Source organism: Salmo salar, chromosome ssa14 (assembly GCF_905237065.1).
Source record: "Salmo salar chromosome ssa14, Ssal_v3.1, whole genome shotgun sequence".
Classification (NCBI taxonomy): Eukaryota; Metazoa; Chordata; class Actinopteri; order Salmoniformes; family Salmonidae; genus Salmo; species Salmo salar.
In genome coordinates this window covers 16149584-16168152 of record NC_059455.1, presented here as the reverse complement: position 1 = coordinate 16168152, position 18569 = coordinate 16149584, and the positions used below count along the sequence as shown (strand labels likewise).

Genomic DNA, 18569 nt, shown 5'->3' with positions numbered 1-18569 from the left:
TCCATCAGTACTTCGTTGACATTGTTTGCATAGTACATCGACAGACATAACCCTGCGTTCATCTTTAGAGCTATACTTTGAATGTATTTTTAAATGGTTATAAAACCTTACTGTTTGTTGTACCATCCTTCTCCAGGTTGAATTTGACAAAGACCAGTCAGACCTCTATCACCCCTCCCAAGTGTTCCAAGTTATCTCAGGTCCCTGTCCCCTTCTCCTCCTCCTCTTCTCCCAAGAGGCTGGGGCAAAGCTCCTCATCCTCAGCTAGTAACCTTAAGAGGTGAGTTTCTGTGTGTGATGTGATGTGTGTTTTTGTGCCATCTTCATATGTTCAGGTATGTACAGTTGAAGTCGGAAGTTTACATACACTTAGGTCATTAAAACTTGTTTTTCAGCCACTCCACAAATTTCTTCTTAACAGACTATAGTTTTGGCAAGTCGGTTAAGACATCTACTTTGTGCATGACGCAAGTCATTTTTCCAACAATTGTTTACAGACAGATTATTTCACTTATAATTCACTGTATCACAATTCCAGTGGGTCAGAAGTTTACATACACTAAATTGACTGTGCCTTTAATCAGCTTGGAAAATTCCAGAAAATGAGGTCATGGCTTTAGAAACTGCTGATAGGCTAATTGACATCATTTGAGTCAATTGGAGGTGTACCTGTGTATGTATTTCAAGTCCTACCTTCAAACTCAGTGCCTCTTTGCTTGACATCATGGGAAAATCAAAACAAATCTGCCAAGACCTCAGAAAAAAGATTGTAGACCTCCACAAGTCTGGTTCATCCTTGGGAGCAATTTCCAAACGCCTGAAGGTACCACGTTCATTTGCACAAACAATAGTACGTAAGTATAAACACCATGGGACCATGCAGCCGTCATACTGCTCAGGAAGGAGACGCGTTCTGTCTCCTAGAGATTAATGTATTTTGGTGCGAAAAGTGCAAATCAATCCCAGAACAACAGCAAAGGACCTTGTGAAGATGCTAGAGGAAACAGTTACAAAAGTATCTATATCCACAGTAAAAGGAGTTCTATATCGACATAACCTGAAAGGCCGCTCAGCAAGGAAGAAGCCACTGCTCCAAAACCGCCATAAAAAAGCCAGACTACAGTTTATGACTACACATGGGGACAAAGATCGTACTTTTTGGAGAAATGTCCTCTGGTCAGATGAAACAAAAATATAACTATTTGGCCATAATGTCCATCGTTATGTTTGAAGGAAAAAGGGGGAGGCTTGCAAACCGAAGAACACCATCCCAACCGTGAAGCACGGGGGTGGCAGCATCATGTTGTCGGGGTGCTTTGCTGCAGGAGGGGCTGGTGCACTTCACAAAATAGATGGCATCATGAGGGAGGAAAATTATGTGAATATATTGAAGCAACATCTCAAGACATCAGTCAGGAAGTTAAAGCTTGGTCGCAAATGGGTCTTCCAAATGGACAATGACCCCAAGCATACTTCCAAAGTTGTGTCAAAATGGCTTAAGGACAACAAAGTCAAGGTATTGGAGTGGCCATCACAAAGCCCTGACCTCAATCCTATAAAAGATTTGTGGGCAGAACTGAAAAAGCATGTGTGAGCAAGGAGGCCTACAAACCTGACTCAGTTACACCAGCTCTGTCCGGAGGAATGGGCCAAAATGCACCCAACTTATTGTGGGAAGCTTGTGGAAGGCTACCCGACACATTTGACCCATGTTATTAAACAATTTAAAGGCAATGCTACCAAATACTAATTGAGTGTATGTAAACTTCTGACCCACTGGGAATGTGATGAAAGAAATAAAAGCAGAAATAAATCATTCTCTCTACTATTATTCTGACATTTCACATTCTTAAGATAAAGTGGTGATCCTAACTGACCTAACACAGGGAATATTTACTCAGATTAAATGTCAGGAATTGTGAAAAACTGAGTTTAAATGTATTTGGCTAAGGTGTATGTAAACTTCCGACTTCAACTGTATGATTTCTCTCTCTCTCTCCTTCTAGTCCCTTTAGCCTGAGTATGTTCAGCTCTAAGGCTACTGCAATTCACTGAGCCCGCGTTGATCACTGACTTTTCACCTTTGACCTTCTGACCTTCCAGTTGACCCCAGGAGACAGGAGGTTAACCCCCTCAACCGCTGGAGAAATGTGCACAATTGTCTCTGTTATAAATGCACGTTAAATGACATTTAATAATACAACAAAAAAATCGAATCCACCCCTGAGACACTGTAAAAATCCTCTTTGTAACAATTGGATTTCTAGACATGATCTCGTTTCAATCAATGTAATTGTTTGATTTCAAAATGGGTTTGTTATCATTTTAATTGTGTGCAAGGAGATTCTTTATCATGGCTTTCTCTTTCTCTTATTCAGTTATTTAATTATCTATTGTTTGATTGACCCTGTAAAAGAGGACATATCCTACTGTACACTCAATTGATTCATGAGTGGCTGTCTTATGAATGTTGTCGTTCAGGAGATACATTTGTTTTATGTGAATACATATTTGGATTGTAGCAGAAGTGACTCTGGTTGAGCACTTTTTTTCTGACTTGTTTTTACGACTCTGTTGTTGACAGGCTTGAGACAATTGTTTGTTTTAAATAACTTTAAGTAGTAGGCCTGTATGGTGTTTATGGAGTGTATTTCTGCAAACTTTGCAGAAATACTATTGGTACATTGTCATTTAAATTTGATTAAAAACATTCCTTGTCAAAATAAGTTGTCTTTCTCTGCAAATGTGATTTGACTCATAAACATGGCAGGTTAAGACACATTTTTCGGCTTATATGAATATCTCCAACTCAGTAAGATGGGGACCATGTATAGCAGTTGTAAGGGCAGGAAATCAACAGATGTCAAGGCAGATTGAAGTGCTACCTTTTTTTATTTTTTTTGTTTGCAGATCTTGTGTTTACACAGTCAGCCCAATTCTGATATTTTTTTCCCGCTAATTGGTATTTTATGATCAATCAGATTTCTTCACAAGATGTTTTTCAGAATTTATCTGATTGATCAAAATACCAATTAGTGAAAAAAGTATCAGAATTGGGCTGCCTGTGTAAACGCAGCCTTAGTGATCCAATGGTGAATATGCCATAGGCCTACTTGGCCTCATACATGACCATACCATTACCAAATTGTAAACCAATAAACTGGTTCTACAATGTAAAAGGAAATTTACATATACGTCTTTACTTTGATACATTTGTGTATATCAGAAATAACATCACAGTTCATAAATTGAACACTTTCAATACTTTTCTCACAACTCCTAGTAACCTCCCTAGGCTTGGACTCCCAAATGAGGAGCACAGGCCATGTATATACATATACTTATGACCAATTATATCAGATCTTTTGCCAATAATTGGGCAAAATATATCAGAATTGGGTTGCCTGTGTAAACGCAGCAAGAGAAACTAGACTCATGCACAGATGGAGCACTCCAAACAAAAATACATAAATGTTATGTAATAAATCAAAACTTCTTTCTCACAAGTGTAACGTAGGCCTAGTTTGTGAACACTGCAAACAATGTGTCCACTCCATAGCCGTGGGAAGATGTGGGGGTACTGAGAATTATTTTGAAAAAGTTTTCTTTGCCCGTGCTTCAGATGACTATATTGGTCCGTTAATTCAGGACTAGTGAAGGCCCAGTGCGTAACTTTCGTGAACTATTTCATTTTTTATGTTGGCTAACCGAATGCTTACATTCTAGAACACTGGGTATGACGGGGGCTAACGTAAATTCATTATTGCCGATTTATCAGGTAGCCTAAATTCAAATCAAATCACATTTTAGTGATATACATTTAGAGTGCATTCCTGGTGAGAGGAGCCAATTTCATTAACAAACATATTTATAATATACAATGTGACGAAAGTATTTTTATTTAGACGTGTCATTGTTTGTGAAAACGTGAGTTAATAGTTGATTTAGGGGATGGTCCTTGGTTACCCTTAATCACTTCTTCCTACCCCTCAGAGGGGCATACGCATTAGCCCTGTGGATTGGGAAATTCCATTAAACTCTGTTTGAACTTTAGTCACCCAACAACAAAGGGACCAAATGAATGACCAGCTGTACAGATTTCATTCATAGCATTCTTCATCTTGCCCCAGAGTAACCCCAGTTCCAGTTAAATGACCTCACACAGACACTCTCCCAACCCCCGCTTGTGACACAAATCAATGATTGCATCTCTGCTCAAAGGTCACACTTTCAATTGTTTTGAATGGCTCTCTTCTTAGGTTTACTTTAGGCTGGACTGGTGGGAAATCTTCACTTAATCTCAGATCTGTATGTGCTTTAAGCCAAACTAAGTCCCAAACGGTCATTTTGTACATGTCATGTCAGGCTAAAGCACATAGCTACAGATCTGGTGCCAGGCTACGGAACGTTGAACCAGAGTTATGAAAGTTTCTGGCATTATGGTGACATTTGTAAGAACTAAGACTGCAGTGTATTTCCAGGAGTCTCTAACATGAAATGATTTGTATAACACCTCCAATAGCCTAAAGTTGTGAAGAAAGACTCAATCTTTAAAGTTATCATTAATAAATATGTTATCCTGTCTTTTGTATTTTTAAACATAGTTCCGTTATACAGTACCATGGTATTGGTATATGATTGATGGTAGCCCACAGTGGCAGATTTGGGTCTGAACTGTGGTAAACTCAACTGTTTAATTTGATGGCCTTTACTAACAGCTCCTGCATCAGCTGAAGATAAGGAAATGTTTGCTCTCTGAAGAGCAAACAAGCAATTCAACAGTAATATTTCAACAGCAAACACTGCAGTACAATTTAATCACAAGTTAGTTTAAACGAGATTCAACCTGGACACGTGTCAATCTAAGCGTACATGTTCACTTCTGAAGTGTCATTAGTGTCAAGGATGCGCTTTTGGGTGTAGGTTATAGCTAACCAGATCAAATTCCAAAGAAAGGAAGCTAGATGGGTTCTTCGGTTAGAACACTACAGCGAGAACATCATCTTGGGTTTAAATCAAGCACAGATATAAAACAACAAACAGATAAAATAGGATGAAAGTTATTCATTGTGTCGCAGTCATTAAGGCAGCTCAGCCAAGCTGTGCCAAGGCATGAAATGCTCATCCAATAACTACATTCACAGACGGTAGTGCACAAATGCACCCGTTGGCCTGTTGGTGAGACAGCTGTGCTGACGGCAGCAGCTGGGGTTACGATGTGCCAGTGACACTGTGCCTACTGGTTCTCTTATCGTCCTGGGGTTGATGTCTTGCCCAGCTGGCACACATACAGTCAGGTCCATCATTATTGGCACTCTTGATGAAGATGAGAAAAAAATACTGTATAAAATAAATAATTTCAAGACTGAGGTATTATTTTGTTCTCAAAAAAAGGGAAAATTATATTATTTTATACGAATACAATTGCTTAAAGAAATATATTTTATTTAAGAAGTAATAAAAAAAAAATATAAAAACGATAGGGGTTAAAATTATTGGCACCCCTCTTTTCAATACTTTAGCACCCTCCTCTTGCGAGGATAACGACACTGCCTTTTTCTAAAATGTTTTATGAGACTGGAGAACACATTGGGAGGGATCTTAGATCATTTCTCCAAACAAAATCCTCCCAGATCCTTGATATCCTTTGTCTGCTCTTATGGACTGCCCTCTTCAATTCAAACCACAGGTTTTCAAGGGGCTTCAAGTCCAGAGACTGAGATTCACCCCAAAATGTTGATTTTGTGGTCAAATAACAATTTCTTTGTGGATTTTGATTAGTGCTTGGGGTTATTGTCTTCCTGGAAGATCCACATGCGGCCAAGTGTCAGTTTCCTGGCAGAGGCAACCAGGTTTTTGTCTAAAATGTCCTGGTACTTGGTAAAGTTACTGATGCCATTGACCTTAACAAGGGCCCCATGACAAGTGCAAGTTAAATAGCCCCATAACATCAAACATCCACCACCATATCTTACCGTAGGTATGACGTACTTTTATGCATATGCTTCTGTTTTCAACGACAAATCCACCACTGGTTTGTGTGGCCAAAGATCTCTATTTTCATGTTATCTGACCATAGCATCTGTTCCAACCCAAGTGCCAATGGCGTTTATCAAACTCCAGGCGGTACTATGGTCAGATAACATGAAAATAGAGCTCTTTGGCCATGCACACCAATTGAAGAGGGCAGTCCATTAAAGCAGACAAAGAACGACACTTTTTGTTGGTGCGCCAGGACCATTCACAGTTGAGCTCACTCAGTTTAGCTCAACACTGATTGGCTATTATTTTATACTTTTTTTATCAAGGGAGGCCAAATTCTCACTGTATTAAATACTATGGGCGGCAACAATGTCATGCTCTTTTTGACCAGACAACATTAGATAGATGGCCTACACATACAGAGACAGAGGGGCGCTGTTTTGCTGATTCGGATACTTTCTCTGGTGAGATACATTCAGCCTCTTGCGAAATGAAGGAAAATTATGAAACATACAGAGACGAAAGATACATTATTTTATTACTTTACATTATTTTATTACTTCTTCCTCTGAGCAATTGTATAAAATAATTGATTTTCCCGTTTCTTACATACAATATAGCTAATTTCATACAGTATTTTTTGCTCATCTTAATCAAGGGTGCCAATAATTATGGACCTGACTGTATCTATGTAACGATCAATGTTTTATGATCTAATGATGACTGGACAAGTTACCGCAGGATATTTGTTCTATAGGTCTACTTACTGAACCGTGTCATAGTCTTGACATCTTCTAATTAAAACCCAAATAGTGGGGAACAAAATGACGCCGTAGAGAGAACACGGTGTTTCAGCGAGCTCACGCGGTATTCGTAAATTTATATTCTTACATTAATCTCCTAGCTTGAAAAAGTGGCAGAATTGGCTAAATAAGTTACCCTACAATGAGTCTTGGCGATTATTTCTCAAAAATCTCCGACAACATGCCCAACAGAGCTACTAAGAAGTCGACCAAAACCGCCATCCGTGTAGATGTGCAGGAGGAGCTAGCTAACGTTAGCGAATCTAACAACATTACAGATCCAGGCACAATGGACCTGGTGATTCAAAGGATGACGGATAACATTACTAAAGTGATCGATGTTAAGATAGGAACGGTCCTGGAAGCAATAGCAGGCCATTCAGCTGAACTACAGAGGGTTGTCAAACGTGTTGATGAGGCGGAAGGAAGAATTGCTACTGTGGAAACTTCAACTACATCCATGGACACTAAGATAAAAGCACTTGAGAAACAGGTGCGCGAAATGGCGGAGCACATTGACGACTTGGATAATCGAGGACGCAGATGCAATATACGTGTTGTGGGACTCCCGGAAAATTCTGAAGGGACACGTTCAGTAAAGTTTTTTGAGGAATGGATCCCTGACTACCTACAAATGGACACTAAGGCTGGTCGGGTTAAGCTAGACAGAGCACATCGCTCTCAAGCACCGATACCCGGTCCCAATCAGCGCCCACGACCAGTGGTTATAAAGTTCCACAACTTTACCGACAAGCAGCGCGTCATGGATGCGGCTAGAAACATCGGTTCTGACGGTAGTCAACGTAAAGGTCCAAAGGTCTCATTCTTCAATGATTATTCCACAGCGGTTGTACGAAGGCGCAAGGCGTTTGATGAGGTGAAGGCTCGACTCAAGAGAATGAAGATCGACTACGCACTGCTGTACCCGGCCACATTGAAGATTATGGTCAACGGATCGCCTAAAAAACTCTACACATCTGAAGAGGCTGCTGCGTTTATTGACTCTCTTGGGTAAATAACCTTAAGCTGCACCTCTGCAGCATTGGATAACGTCTTATTTTATTTTGAATCTGATCATGAAACAGTGGTGTAAGTTCTCATGTGCTCCTGTTCAGTAATATTCGTATCGTTATTATTTTTCTTGCTAAAGTAACTGCCGCCGTAGCTCAGACTGAGATATGTGTGAACCTATATTGGTGCCCAGGCTTGGTTTTAGGTGGAATAGCCTCAATCTTCTATTGATTTTAATTTCCACATATATAAAGGATGAGGCTATTGAGTGGCAATGCGGACTTAAGAGTCTACATTGGAAAGTTGAAATCCCCTGCATGTTAGCTAGTGGGAAAACCCCCTTTTGGATCTTTTCATGTTTCATTTTTGGGTTTAGTATAGTTCGAGTTCAGGGTTCATATCGTTTGTTTACGCTCAGTGAGATAGAGGAGAGTTCAACACATGGAAAAAGGTACCACCCCATTTGTACAGTAGGATTCAGTCTGGATATTGAATGGTCAAAGCGCAATGGCAGGTAACAGACTACGTGTATGTACATGGAACATTATAGGGAGCCATAACCCCATTAAAAGGAAGAAGGTACTGTCCTTTTTGAAAAAAGAAAATATTGATATTGCCCTGTTACAAGAAACTCATTTGAATGATAAGGAGCATCTGAAATTACAACAAGGGGGGTTTGGTCAAGTGTTTTTCTCATCATTTACATCCAGAAGTAGAGGTGTAGCAATTCTTGTGAAAAAGAACCTACCACTTAAGGTCTTGAAGTGTGTGAAAGATAAATTGGGTCGCTTTGTTATAATTAATGGTACTTTACAAGGGCAGAGCATTTCCATAATGAATATTTACTTCCCCCCCTGCCCACCCCCCCGACTTCCTCACTAAGGTATTTCTGGACTTTTCAGAATGAAACTCAGACACTGCAGTGGTTGGAGGAGATTTTAATTGTTTGTTGAACCCCCTTATTGATAAGCTTTCCAGTGGTATAGCCTCACTCTCTCTTCAAGCTAAGTCACTTACAGCTATTTGTGATGATCTGGGGTATGCTGATGTTTGGAGAGCTTTTCATCCCTCCAACAGAGAGTTCACTTTTTTCTCTGCACCTCATGGATGTCAGACTAGAATAGATTACTTTTTTATGCCCAGGACGTCACTGCAGTCGGTTTTATCTGCTAGGATAGGAAGCATAGTCATATCTGATCATGCGGAGGTGATCCTGGACATAAAACTCAATGGGGCATTCAATCAGTCAAGACATTGTAGGTTGAATACAACCATTCTTAAAGACCATACATTCACATCATATGTTATTACAGAGTTTAAAGCATTTTTCTCTATTAACTCTCAATCAACAGATAACCCCTCACTCCTTTGGGAAACCTGTAAAGCGTACGCCAGGGGTCTGATTATGTCATACGCAGCCACTAAGAGGCGGAAAAAGCGTGAAAAGCAAAAAACACTTGAGGGTGAATTAGGAACTAAAGAGAAGGACTACATTGAAACTCCCACTCCTGCCCTATTAAAGGAAATATCAGTCATTAGATCAACGTTGGACTCCCTCCTAACACAGGACGCTGAAAAGAAAATGAGATTTGTCAAGCAAAAGCTATATGAACACGGCGATAAGCCAGGAAAGTACTTGGCGTACCTAGCTAAAAAGAGAGCTGACTCACAGTCAATTGCGGCTATTACTGATTCTGATGGCAATCATTTACATGAAAATAAATTGATGAATTACTCATTTAAGAAATTTTATGCAAATCTTTATGCCTCAGAACTGCCAAATGACGCACCCAAGTTAATGGAGAACTTATTTTCTAAGATTGAGCTCCCTACTATCTCCAAAGAACAGAGGTCTCTCCTTAATGCTCCTATTACTGAGGAAGAGATAATGTCCGCAATTAAGAATCTGCAAAATGGTAAGGCCCCAGGACCGGACGGGTTTTGTAGTGAGTTCTATAAAGAGTTCCATGGCCTGATCCTTGAGCCATTGCGTGATATGTTTAACCACTCATTTTCAAATGACCAGCTCCCCCAAACGCTGCGAGAAGCCAACATATCACTTATTCTCAAAAAGGGAAAATGTCCGGAGTCTTGTTCCTCGTACAGACCAATTTCCCTTCTGAATGTGGATAGAAAATTGCTTTCTAAAATTCTAGCCACAAGATTAGAGGACTCACTGCCACTAATTGTGAAAGGAGACCAAACTGGCTTCATTAAGGGACGTAGGTCATGTAACAATGTCAGACGGCTTCTTAATGTAATTGAAGTCTACCAACGAAGTGCTATGGATGGTCTTGTGCTCTCCCTAGATGCTGAGAAAGCATTGATCGTGTGGAGTGGTCTTACCTATTCTTTGCTCTAAATAAATTTGGTCTGGGGGACAACTTTATAAAATGGGTGAAAGTTTTATATGATGATCCTCAGGCTGCTGTCCTTACTAATGGACTACGGTCAAATAGCTTCCCTATACACAGAGGTACCAGACAGGGCTGTCCTTTGTCCCCCCTCCTATTTGCACTTGTTATGGAACCACTGGCCGAGGCCATCAGGGTAACGCCTGCTATACAGGGGCTGCTCATTGGTGATGTTCACCATAAAATAAGTTTGTATGCTGATGATGTCCTGATATTCATTTCCAATCCCGAGACTTCAATCACATCTCTTATTAATATTATTGAGTTATTCAGCGAATTCTCGGGCTACAAGATTAACCTAACTAAATCAGAGGCTATGCCACTTGGTAACCTTCACTCTGTACCTAATACTTCTCCCCCCTTCCCTTTTAAATGGTTTCCCTCAGGTTTTACGTATCTGGGTATATCTGTAACTCCTAAATTCCAGCAAATGTACAAAGCCAATTTTGTTCTCTTGTTCGACACAATAAGACAGGATCTGGAGCGCTGGAACTCTCTTCCGATTTCATGGTTGGGTAGAATATCCCTCTTGAAAATGAACATTTTACCTAGGCTACTCTACCCAATCCAAATGATCCCAGTATTACTCTCCAATAAGGTATTAAAGGATGTAAATGTATGGCTAAGTTCCTTTATATGGAGTAAACGCAAGCCAAGACTTAAGATGGCAATATTGCAGCTGCCAAGTTCTATGGGTGGCTTGGATCTGCCCAATATCAGGTTCTATCAGTGGTGTGCCCACCTATGTTATATCTCAGACTGGATCACAAACGATGACTCCTCTATTTGGTTAGACATTGAGACTTCTCTTTCAAAATACCCTTTACAGGATCTTTTGTTTTTCACAAGTTTCAAGTCTGTAAAAGATCATTGTAACAACCCCATTACACTTAACACACTCAAAGTATGGAGGTCAGTTCAACGTTTCCTGGGAAGGTCCAAACTAACCTCTGCTCTTACCCCAATTCTTAACAACCCAGATTTCGCCCCAGGATTGCTGGATGCTGGCTTTAACGTTTGGCTTAATAAGGGCATACACAGACAAAATTACTTATTTGCGGATAAGATTTTATTGTCATTTGAGCAGATGGTCGAGAAATATCAACTCCCAAAGCAGGACTTTTTCAGTTTCCTATAAGTAAGACATTATATTCTGAAGAGCACCACCTTAATTGGCAACCCTGATGTGTCTGTCATTGAAAGAATGCTTTTTTTCCCACAAAGGAAAATGTCTGTAAGTCTGTTTTATGATGCTTTAAGGTCCTTTTCCGCTGTCGATACACAAAGGGTGAAACAAGTGTGGGAGAAAGAACTGTCTGTTACTATTGACGAAGAGATGTGGGAGGACATTTGGAAATATGCAAAAACAATATCTATATGTAATCGTACTAGAGCAATTCAATTAAGAATAATACACAGATTGCATATATCCCCAAATCGCAGACATGCTTTTAGCCCCTCTTCCTCTTCTCCTCAGTGTCTTAAATGTAAAACTGATACAGGCACCCTAACACATTGTTTATGGTCATGTACCAAAATACAAAGATACTGGTCTGGTGTTCTGCAAGAAATTGAAAAGATCCTAGGGGTCGATCTAGAATTGGACCCAGTCTCTCTACTGTTAGGTCTCCCTAGTAGGCATGTAACTTCTGTGGGTAAGAGGAGGCTTTACAACATCCTCACCTTCGCAGCGAGGAAAAACATACTTTTACAGTGGATTAGTGATAAGGTTCCCTCTATTAAAGATTGGCATAAGATACTGTTTGAATGGGTGCCGCTGGAATATCTGACATGTACATTGCATTCTAAGACAGATCAGTTCTACAAAGTATGGGAACCTCACCTAAATTACTTAGAACCTGAAGTATCAGCTATTATGCTGCAAGGTTTCTCTTAGAATGGTGGTCTATGTATTTCAGAATTACACTGTACGTTCCATGTGGGGAACTCAACTTCTTGGTTTAAACTGAGCTTTTTTTTATTTTATTTTATTTTATTTGTTTATTATTTTATTTATTTTTTATTTATTTTTTTTATCTCTGTTTATGTTTGTTTAAAATGTATGTATTGAGAGACGCAATGAGGGGGATGGGGTGAGAGAAGCGCTGAGCGGGGAGAGGGAAAGGGTGTGTGTGTGTGTGTACGTGCGTGCATACATACGGATATGTGTAAGTGAGTGCTGTTTTTTTACCTTGTCTTTGTTGTTGTATCTCTTAATATGGGTGAAAATTGTGAAACTCCAATAAAAATACTGTTACAAAAACCCAAATAGTACTAACCACAAAGCCCTTATGGACCTGAGATGGGACACCAGAATCTGATGTACGACATTACCTTCCAATGTAGAAGAGAGAGAGATACCTTATCTGAGGTTTATTGAATTACCTAATACCATGAGAGTGTGTGTAACGACTGTTGCAAGGAGAGGACCAAGGTGCAGCGTGGTACGTGTTCATGATGGTATTTATTTTATCTGAACACTGAATCAAAAACAAAGTGGACCAAAACGCACAGCTCTGTCAGGTGAAAAACACAAGACAGAAAACAACTATCCACAAAAACCCAGTGGGAAAAGGCTACCTAAGTATGGCTCCCAATCAGAGACAACGATAGACAGCTGTCCCTGATTGAGAGCCATACCCGGCCAAAACAAAGAAATACACAAAACATAGAAAACGGAACATAGAATGCCCACCCTAGTCACACCCTGGCCTAACCAAAATAGAGAACAAAAACCTCTCTATGGCCAGGGCGTGACAGTGTGGCTTGTCTTTGTGTATGTTTGTGTGAGTAGTGATCAAACTAATGAACAAATGAATGACACAATATACCATTATAGAAATGTATTGATTTTATACTAGTTTTATAAAGTATATCAAAGTAAACATTGCATGCATTTTAATACTTGTTTTGTACAGTATATCAAAGTAAACATGAATACAGATTACCAAAATGTATTTCATCCTAGCAGAGGGAATCTTTCAATGGAACTACAATGTACATTACTCTACTCAGTCGGTGTAGTTAGAGTCATTCAACATCACAGTAAATAGTGGCATTTACCAACTAACTACTGATAGTTAGGGTCACAAACAGAATTACCACTCAAATGTTGAATGATTTCACAGTTCAAAGATAGAGGTCGACAATAATGATACAGTTATGATGATTAACTGGAAGATGCAGTAAATATTACTGATAACACTTATATGGAGTATCATCAATGTCACTTTCGAAACGGGACTCCTCCTAAAATGGGCTTTTCGCCAGTGCTACCATTCTGAGGTGATCACAAACCACTCTGTGGCTTTTGTTTTGCCTATCAACTTCAAAAAGACATTATAACAACACATTGCAGCCTATGTACATCATTGTGGCTTCAATTCTTAAATATACAATATGTACAATTTACATTATTAAGAAAGTAGATCAGTGGAGTCCGTCTTACTGAGTTTTCAGTTTGTATCGAAAGTCAACGTCATAGGTGGGCTGCAGGATCCCCAGACCTGCACGTGATTGGTCGAGAGGAGGCACTTTAACGGCTGAGTCTAGGAGCTCCATGTTGAAGTAGGACAGAACCAGCGCCAGGAACTGCTTGATCTCATGCACAGCGAAGAAGCGCCCGGGGCACTTGGTCACCCCCGAGCCGAAAGGCATGTAGTAGTACCGCAGTTTGCGTCCCTCCCTGTAGAACGTTGTCTTCTCCTGGCCGTTATCATCAAGATATCTGTCGTATTTGTAGGTCTGTGGATTGACAGAGAGAGGGGAGTTAGAGGAAAGACTGACAAACTTCTAACCCTAGTTATATGGCCTTTCATCTTTAAAGGAAAGACACTGAGCATCACTCACCAAGGGATCCTCATATATCTTGGGGTCAAAGTGGAGCATCTGGGGGTAGAGGGCGATGACGTCATCTTTGCGGATGCGATACGACTCCTGGTTATCAAGGTGAAGCAGGAAGTCCTCTTTGGCCACTCGGATGTTCATTGATGCGCTCGACAGACGCATGGCCTCCTTGATGATGCTGTCTGCAGGGCAAGAAGACATGGTTCTTTATAATACCATATTCACTGGACAGCTTGACTTTGGTGTCAAACATGATTTTGTAAAAATATCTACTAAATCAGTTTTGGCATATTGCAGCTTACCCTTACCTATTACAGGCATGTTGTCCAGGTCCTCCCGGGAGAGAGTGAGTTGTGGTTTGCTAGGGTCGACACGCTGACCTGAACTCTCCAGAATATTCTTCACCTCCTCATTGGCTGCTTTCATAGCCTCTGGACTCCTGAAGAGGCAAGACAAGATGAAGGGTAAGTCAAACCATCAAGTTCAGACTATACAGATCATGCATCACAATATTCCCAACATGCACTTTGGACAAGGTTGTTCTCTGCAGCTCTATGACATAAAGGGAATGCTATGTTTCTCCAATGAGTGGTTCTTGGCACCTCTGTTATCGCAGGAGTTACTGTGAGCTAGCACTAAGTCGCAGTCAGTAGATGAGAATGCCAATTTACTGTACAGGACTGTTACAAAATACATTACTCAGCCCTTATCTCCACCCTAATGAGCATAGCATCTATGTTTGAACAAGAAAGCTAAGCTGATCAACAGTCTCGCTTGGCCAAACTTACCCAGACTTGTGACACAAGTCTATGGTGGATACACTAAGGATGGGAATGAGACTAAGCCCTGCTGTACAGATGTAGGATCTTAATTTGATCACTATTTTGTTGCTGAGAATTTCTTGCAATGCAGGAAATGCAAACTTGTATTGTATTTGAGTTTTAAAAAGGATTGACATTTCAGACTTGTTTTGCCCTAACGAAAAATGTATCAACCCCTATAAAAATGTCCATGAATTATAATCCACATAATAATTAAAATGTCCTGTTGCTGCAGGACACTTTTCCTGCTGTAGCAAACTGGCTCAAATTAAGATCCGACATCTGTACATACCTAATCATGTGGAGCAGGCTCCAGAAGGCAGTGGGGAGCGTGTTGGCCTGCGAGGCCCACAGCAGAGCCACGTGGGTACGGGCCTTGCTCAGGTCATTGAAGGTTGACAGGGTGTCATTCAGCAGCATGCGCAGTGAGATCAGGTCCGATACATTCTCGCGTTTGCTCAAGTTCTCAGCCAGCATGGTCTTAGCCAGGTTCTCCCTTGCAGAGTGGGCACTCTTGAACACATGGATGGGCAACCCAGCCACCAGCGCCGGGAAGATCTTGTCGAACTCCTTGAAGTTCTCCAGGGTGTTGAGGACCAAAGCCTTCTGGGCCTGCTGGCGCGCAGCATTCTTGTCGTTACCTAGATCCTTGCCGAAGAGTGTCAGGTAGCTCGACTCAAACATGACCTTGTAGCAGAAGGCGAAAATGCCATCCACGTCCCAGCGATCCTTGCTCGGGCTGAGGGTGTCTGACTGCAGCATGACCGACTGCAGGTTCTCCATCATGGTCTCGATGAGCGAAGGGAGGGCTTCACCCTGCAAGGTCTTCATGAAGGTCTGGTGGAGGTTCTCTGTGGTGTAACCGTGTCTGGGGTCCATGCTGTCATGGCCGAAAGCCTGGGTGGAGACAAAGAGAGGTTTCATTTAATACTCTTGAAAGCCTGTATTGACAGATATGGAAAGATTAACTCATCATCAGCAAATGTTTAGTTGAACAACAGTTCATAGCATTGGCATGTCTTTACCTTGACCGAGGTAGAGAAGTGAAACTTCTTCCAGTCCAGATGCCTCCCTTGGCGGATGACGGCGTGGTAGGAGAAAGGGTCGCACAGGAAATGAAAGTACTTGCCAGCGATCTTGCAAGTGAAGATGTGCCCATATTTATTCTGTCGGCTCCGGAGAAACTCCAGGGGGTTGGCTCCAAACTGGACGGCACAGCCGAGGTATGGGATCAAACCATTTTCCACTGGTGGTTCACCTGGTTTTCTTGAAGAGCAACAACAATCATTTAGCATCATAACAATGATAAAGCAATGCCCAAGCAAGCCATCGGAAATATTTGAACATAGGAAACACAAAGGTGATGTTTAGACATGAGATGTATAAAATACGTGAGTTAAGCAACATCCAAAGGACACTTAAAGATGTCCAATGAATCCATACTTGTATCTGAACCCAATTTAAATGTTGTCTTCTAAACTCAAAGAAAACAACAACAAAGTAATGTCAGAATAGCTCTAGTGATGTGCAAAAAATATGTACTTTTACACTTTTACAAGCCTTCACATGTAACTATTATTATTTGACCATGCTAGTCATTTATGAACATTTGAACATCTTGGCCATGTTCTGTTATAATCTCCACCCTGCACAGCCAGAAGAGGACTGGCCACCCCTCATAGCCTGGTTCCTCTCTAGGTTTCTTCCTAGGTTTTGGCCTTTCTAGGGAGTTTTTCCTAGCCACCATGCTTCTACACCTGCATTGCTTGCTGTTTGGGGTTTTAGGCTGGGTTTCTGTACAGCACTTTGAGATATCAGCTGATGTAAGAAGGGCTATATAAATATATTCGATTTGATTTGATGTACTCAAACTAGAGTCCCATCCAGCAGAACAAAACCCAATGCCACTGCATCAAACTCAGAATAACACTACCACTTATTCATAACTATCAGGTTTGTACAATAAAATAAAGTACTGCATGTCAAAAACATGAAATTACCACTGGCTTTTTTGGCAAGTAGACATCACTCAAGTCTCCATAAAAATGAATAACCTTTTGCAACATGGAACCCATTTATATTTTAAAAGCAATACAGGCGACACAAATATAACCACATTACATCAACGGAAGAAAACAATAAAAGGGTCAGCAGTAAATCTTTTGTTGTTGCACAATTTAAACAGGAATACCACACCCAAGCCTTCACATTACCTGCCGCGTATTCCATTCCACAATGTTATGCTGTGTTCTTCATTAGAGTGTTCACCGTCAAACATTGAATACCATTTAACATTTTGCACGTAAAGACATTTTACTATAAAATGCGTGGGTCTCTGCTTACCTCTTACGGATCCCCAGAGCAAGCCACAGACAGCAGCAAAGGCTGATCACCACAACCCAAATCAAAGAGACGGTGATGATCATGGTTGCTTAAGATGCTAGTGGCAAATACCTGTGTGGAGAATAGACCAAAAGGTGCCTGGTGCTAGAGAGGGCTAATGGTCAGGTTTAGTGTTAACTCCCTAGCAGAGAGAACTCAGCTAGATGACAGTGGAGGTTCTGGAAACTGTGCTCGTGGCATCCTAAGCTCTGATTCAGGTTATTTATATGGTGCTCCACACAAGCCATGGGGAGGGACATGAAGCAAAAGAGCAGTGGAGATGACTGATTGGCAAGTGCAGCCAAGACACCGCCCTCCTGTTACATGTTTGCCAGTGTTACCTATTACACTAGATGTCTCTAGGAAATCCATGGAGGTGTGTGTGTGAGTTGTACAATGGCCTTGACTGTAGTCCATGGACAACTCCACCTGAAGGACATCAGACTGTACCTGATAGCACCGCTGGGTGGGCAAATAGCTTTCAAGGTCTTTGATGCTTTTTGTTTGTGTCTCTCTCGCACTGTGTTTGTTTGTGTGTGTGTGTGTGTGTGTGTGTGTGTGTGTGTGTGTGTGTGTGTGTGTGTGTGTGTGTGTGTGTGTGTGTGTGTGTGTGTGTGTGTGTGTGTGTGTGTGTGTGTGTGTGTGTGTGTGTGTGTGTGTGTGTGTGTGTGTGTGTGTGTGTGTGCGCGCGCTTGTTTTGACCCGTAGAGATCAGTAACTAGGTGGAGGAGGCAAAGTATTATTTTTCAGCTACTCTTAGAACATATATATCAAAAGAATTCATATTTTCGCACTCAAGAGGTAATTATCTTGAACAATAACTGTTTCCCCATACCTCATTAACCCTCAGTACAGAACATTTACATGCAGTACATTATTATTACCCTCAGGTGGTGACCAGTCCATTTCCAGCCTTTTATAGATAACAGCTGTTCTTGTATCTCCAGCTTAGGAGATTAGTCAGATATGTGGAACCAAGTATATAATTAGAGAGAAGTGAAAGAGCATCCAATGTTTCAGCAGCATGTTAGGTTTGGATGATGTAAGCTTTTTGGAAAGAGCCTCTCTACTACATGGTTGTTTTGGACAAGTGACTATGTCCATGCAGTAAGTGTGAGTCAGACACACGTGCTTGAACAATAGGAACCCTGTCATGTCAGGAGCTTTGTGGTTGAACAATAGGTGTCATTTCATCAGTAAAGACTATGTAGTGCTGGCACTGAGTGACACTGCTCTTAAAATAGGGTTTCTTTCTCAAGATTAATTCATATTCAAAAGTGTGACAATTTGACCACAGAGTGACACATTTT

The 18569-nt window shown here is 40.9% G+C and overlaps 2 protein-coding genes across 5 annotated transcripts in view; one reads left to right on the top strand and one right to left on the bottom strand.

Annotated features, from left to right (window-relative positions):
- The window catches only part of LOC106568875 (dual specificity protein phosphatase CDC14AB), a 48646-nt gene extending 45912 nt beyond the window's left edge, over nt 1–2734 (top strand). For 2 of the 3 annotated variants that reach the window (XM_014139643.2, XM_014139644.2), the window contains exons 12-13: nt 137–280; nt 2007–2734. In XM_014139643.2, coding sequence (XP_013995118.1) covers nt 137–280; nt 2007–2055 — 193 coding nt within the window. In that variant the 3' untranslated portion in view covers nt 2056–2734. The remainder of the gene's footprint in view (nt 1–136; nt 281–2006) is intronic. The other variant, XM_045693985.1, reaches the window with a different exon arrangement.
- Nucleotides 2735–13038: 10304 nt separating this feature from the next.
- LOC106569008 (cytochrome P450 7A1) lies at nt 13039–17487 on the bottom strand. Of its 2 annotated transcripts, none has more exons than XM_045693982.1 (6): nt 17221–17487; nt 15903–16143; nt 15170–15774; nt 14359–14495; nt 14060–14238; nt 13039–13954 (listed from the first exon to the last, which is right to left on the bottom strand). In XM_045693982.1, the coding sequence occupies exons 1-6, from the start codon at nt 17301–17303 to the stop codon at nt 13655–13657; spliced, it is 1545 nt and encodes a 514-aa protein (XP_045549938.1). In that variant the 5' UTR covers nt 17304–17487; the 3' UTR covers nt 13039–13654. The 2 variants fall into 2 exon arrangements, with proteins under 2 accessions (XP_045549938.1, XP_013995415.1); XM_014139940.2 differs by having other exon boundaries at nt 14365–14495; nt 17221–17456.
- Between the last annotated feature and the right edge of the window lie 1082 nt (nt 17488–18569).

Coding starts and splice junctions, on each gene's coding strand:
- LOC106569008 (XM_045693982.1), bottom strand. CDS start 17,303: ATGATCATCACCGTCTCTTTGATTTGGGTTGTGGTGATCAGCCTTTGC. Junction 16,144..17,220: donor GCTCTGGGGATCCGTAAGAG/GTAAGCAGAGAC, acceptor TTGCTCTTCAAG/AAAACCAGGTGAACCACCAG. Junction 14,239..14,358: donor CATGCCTGTAATAGGTAAGG/GTAAGCTGCAAT, acceptor CTTGCCCTGCAG/ACAGCATCATCAAGGAGGCC.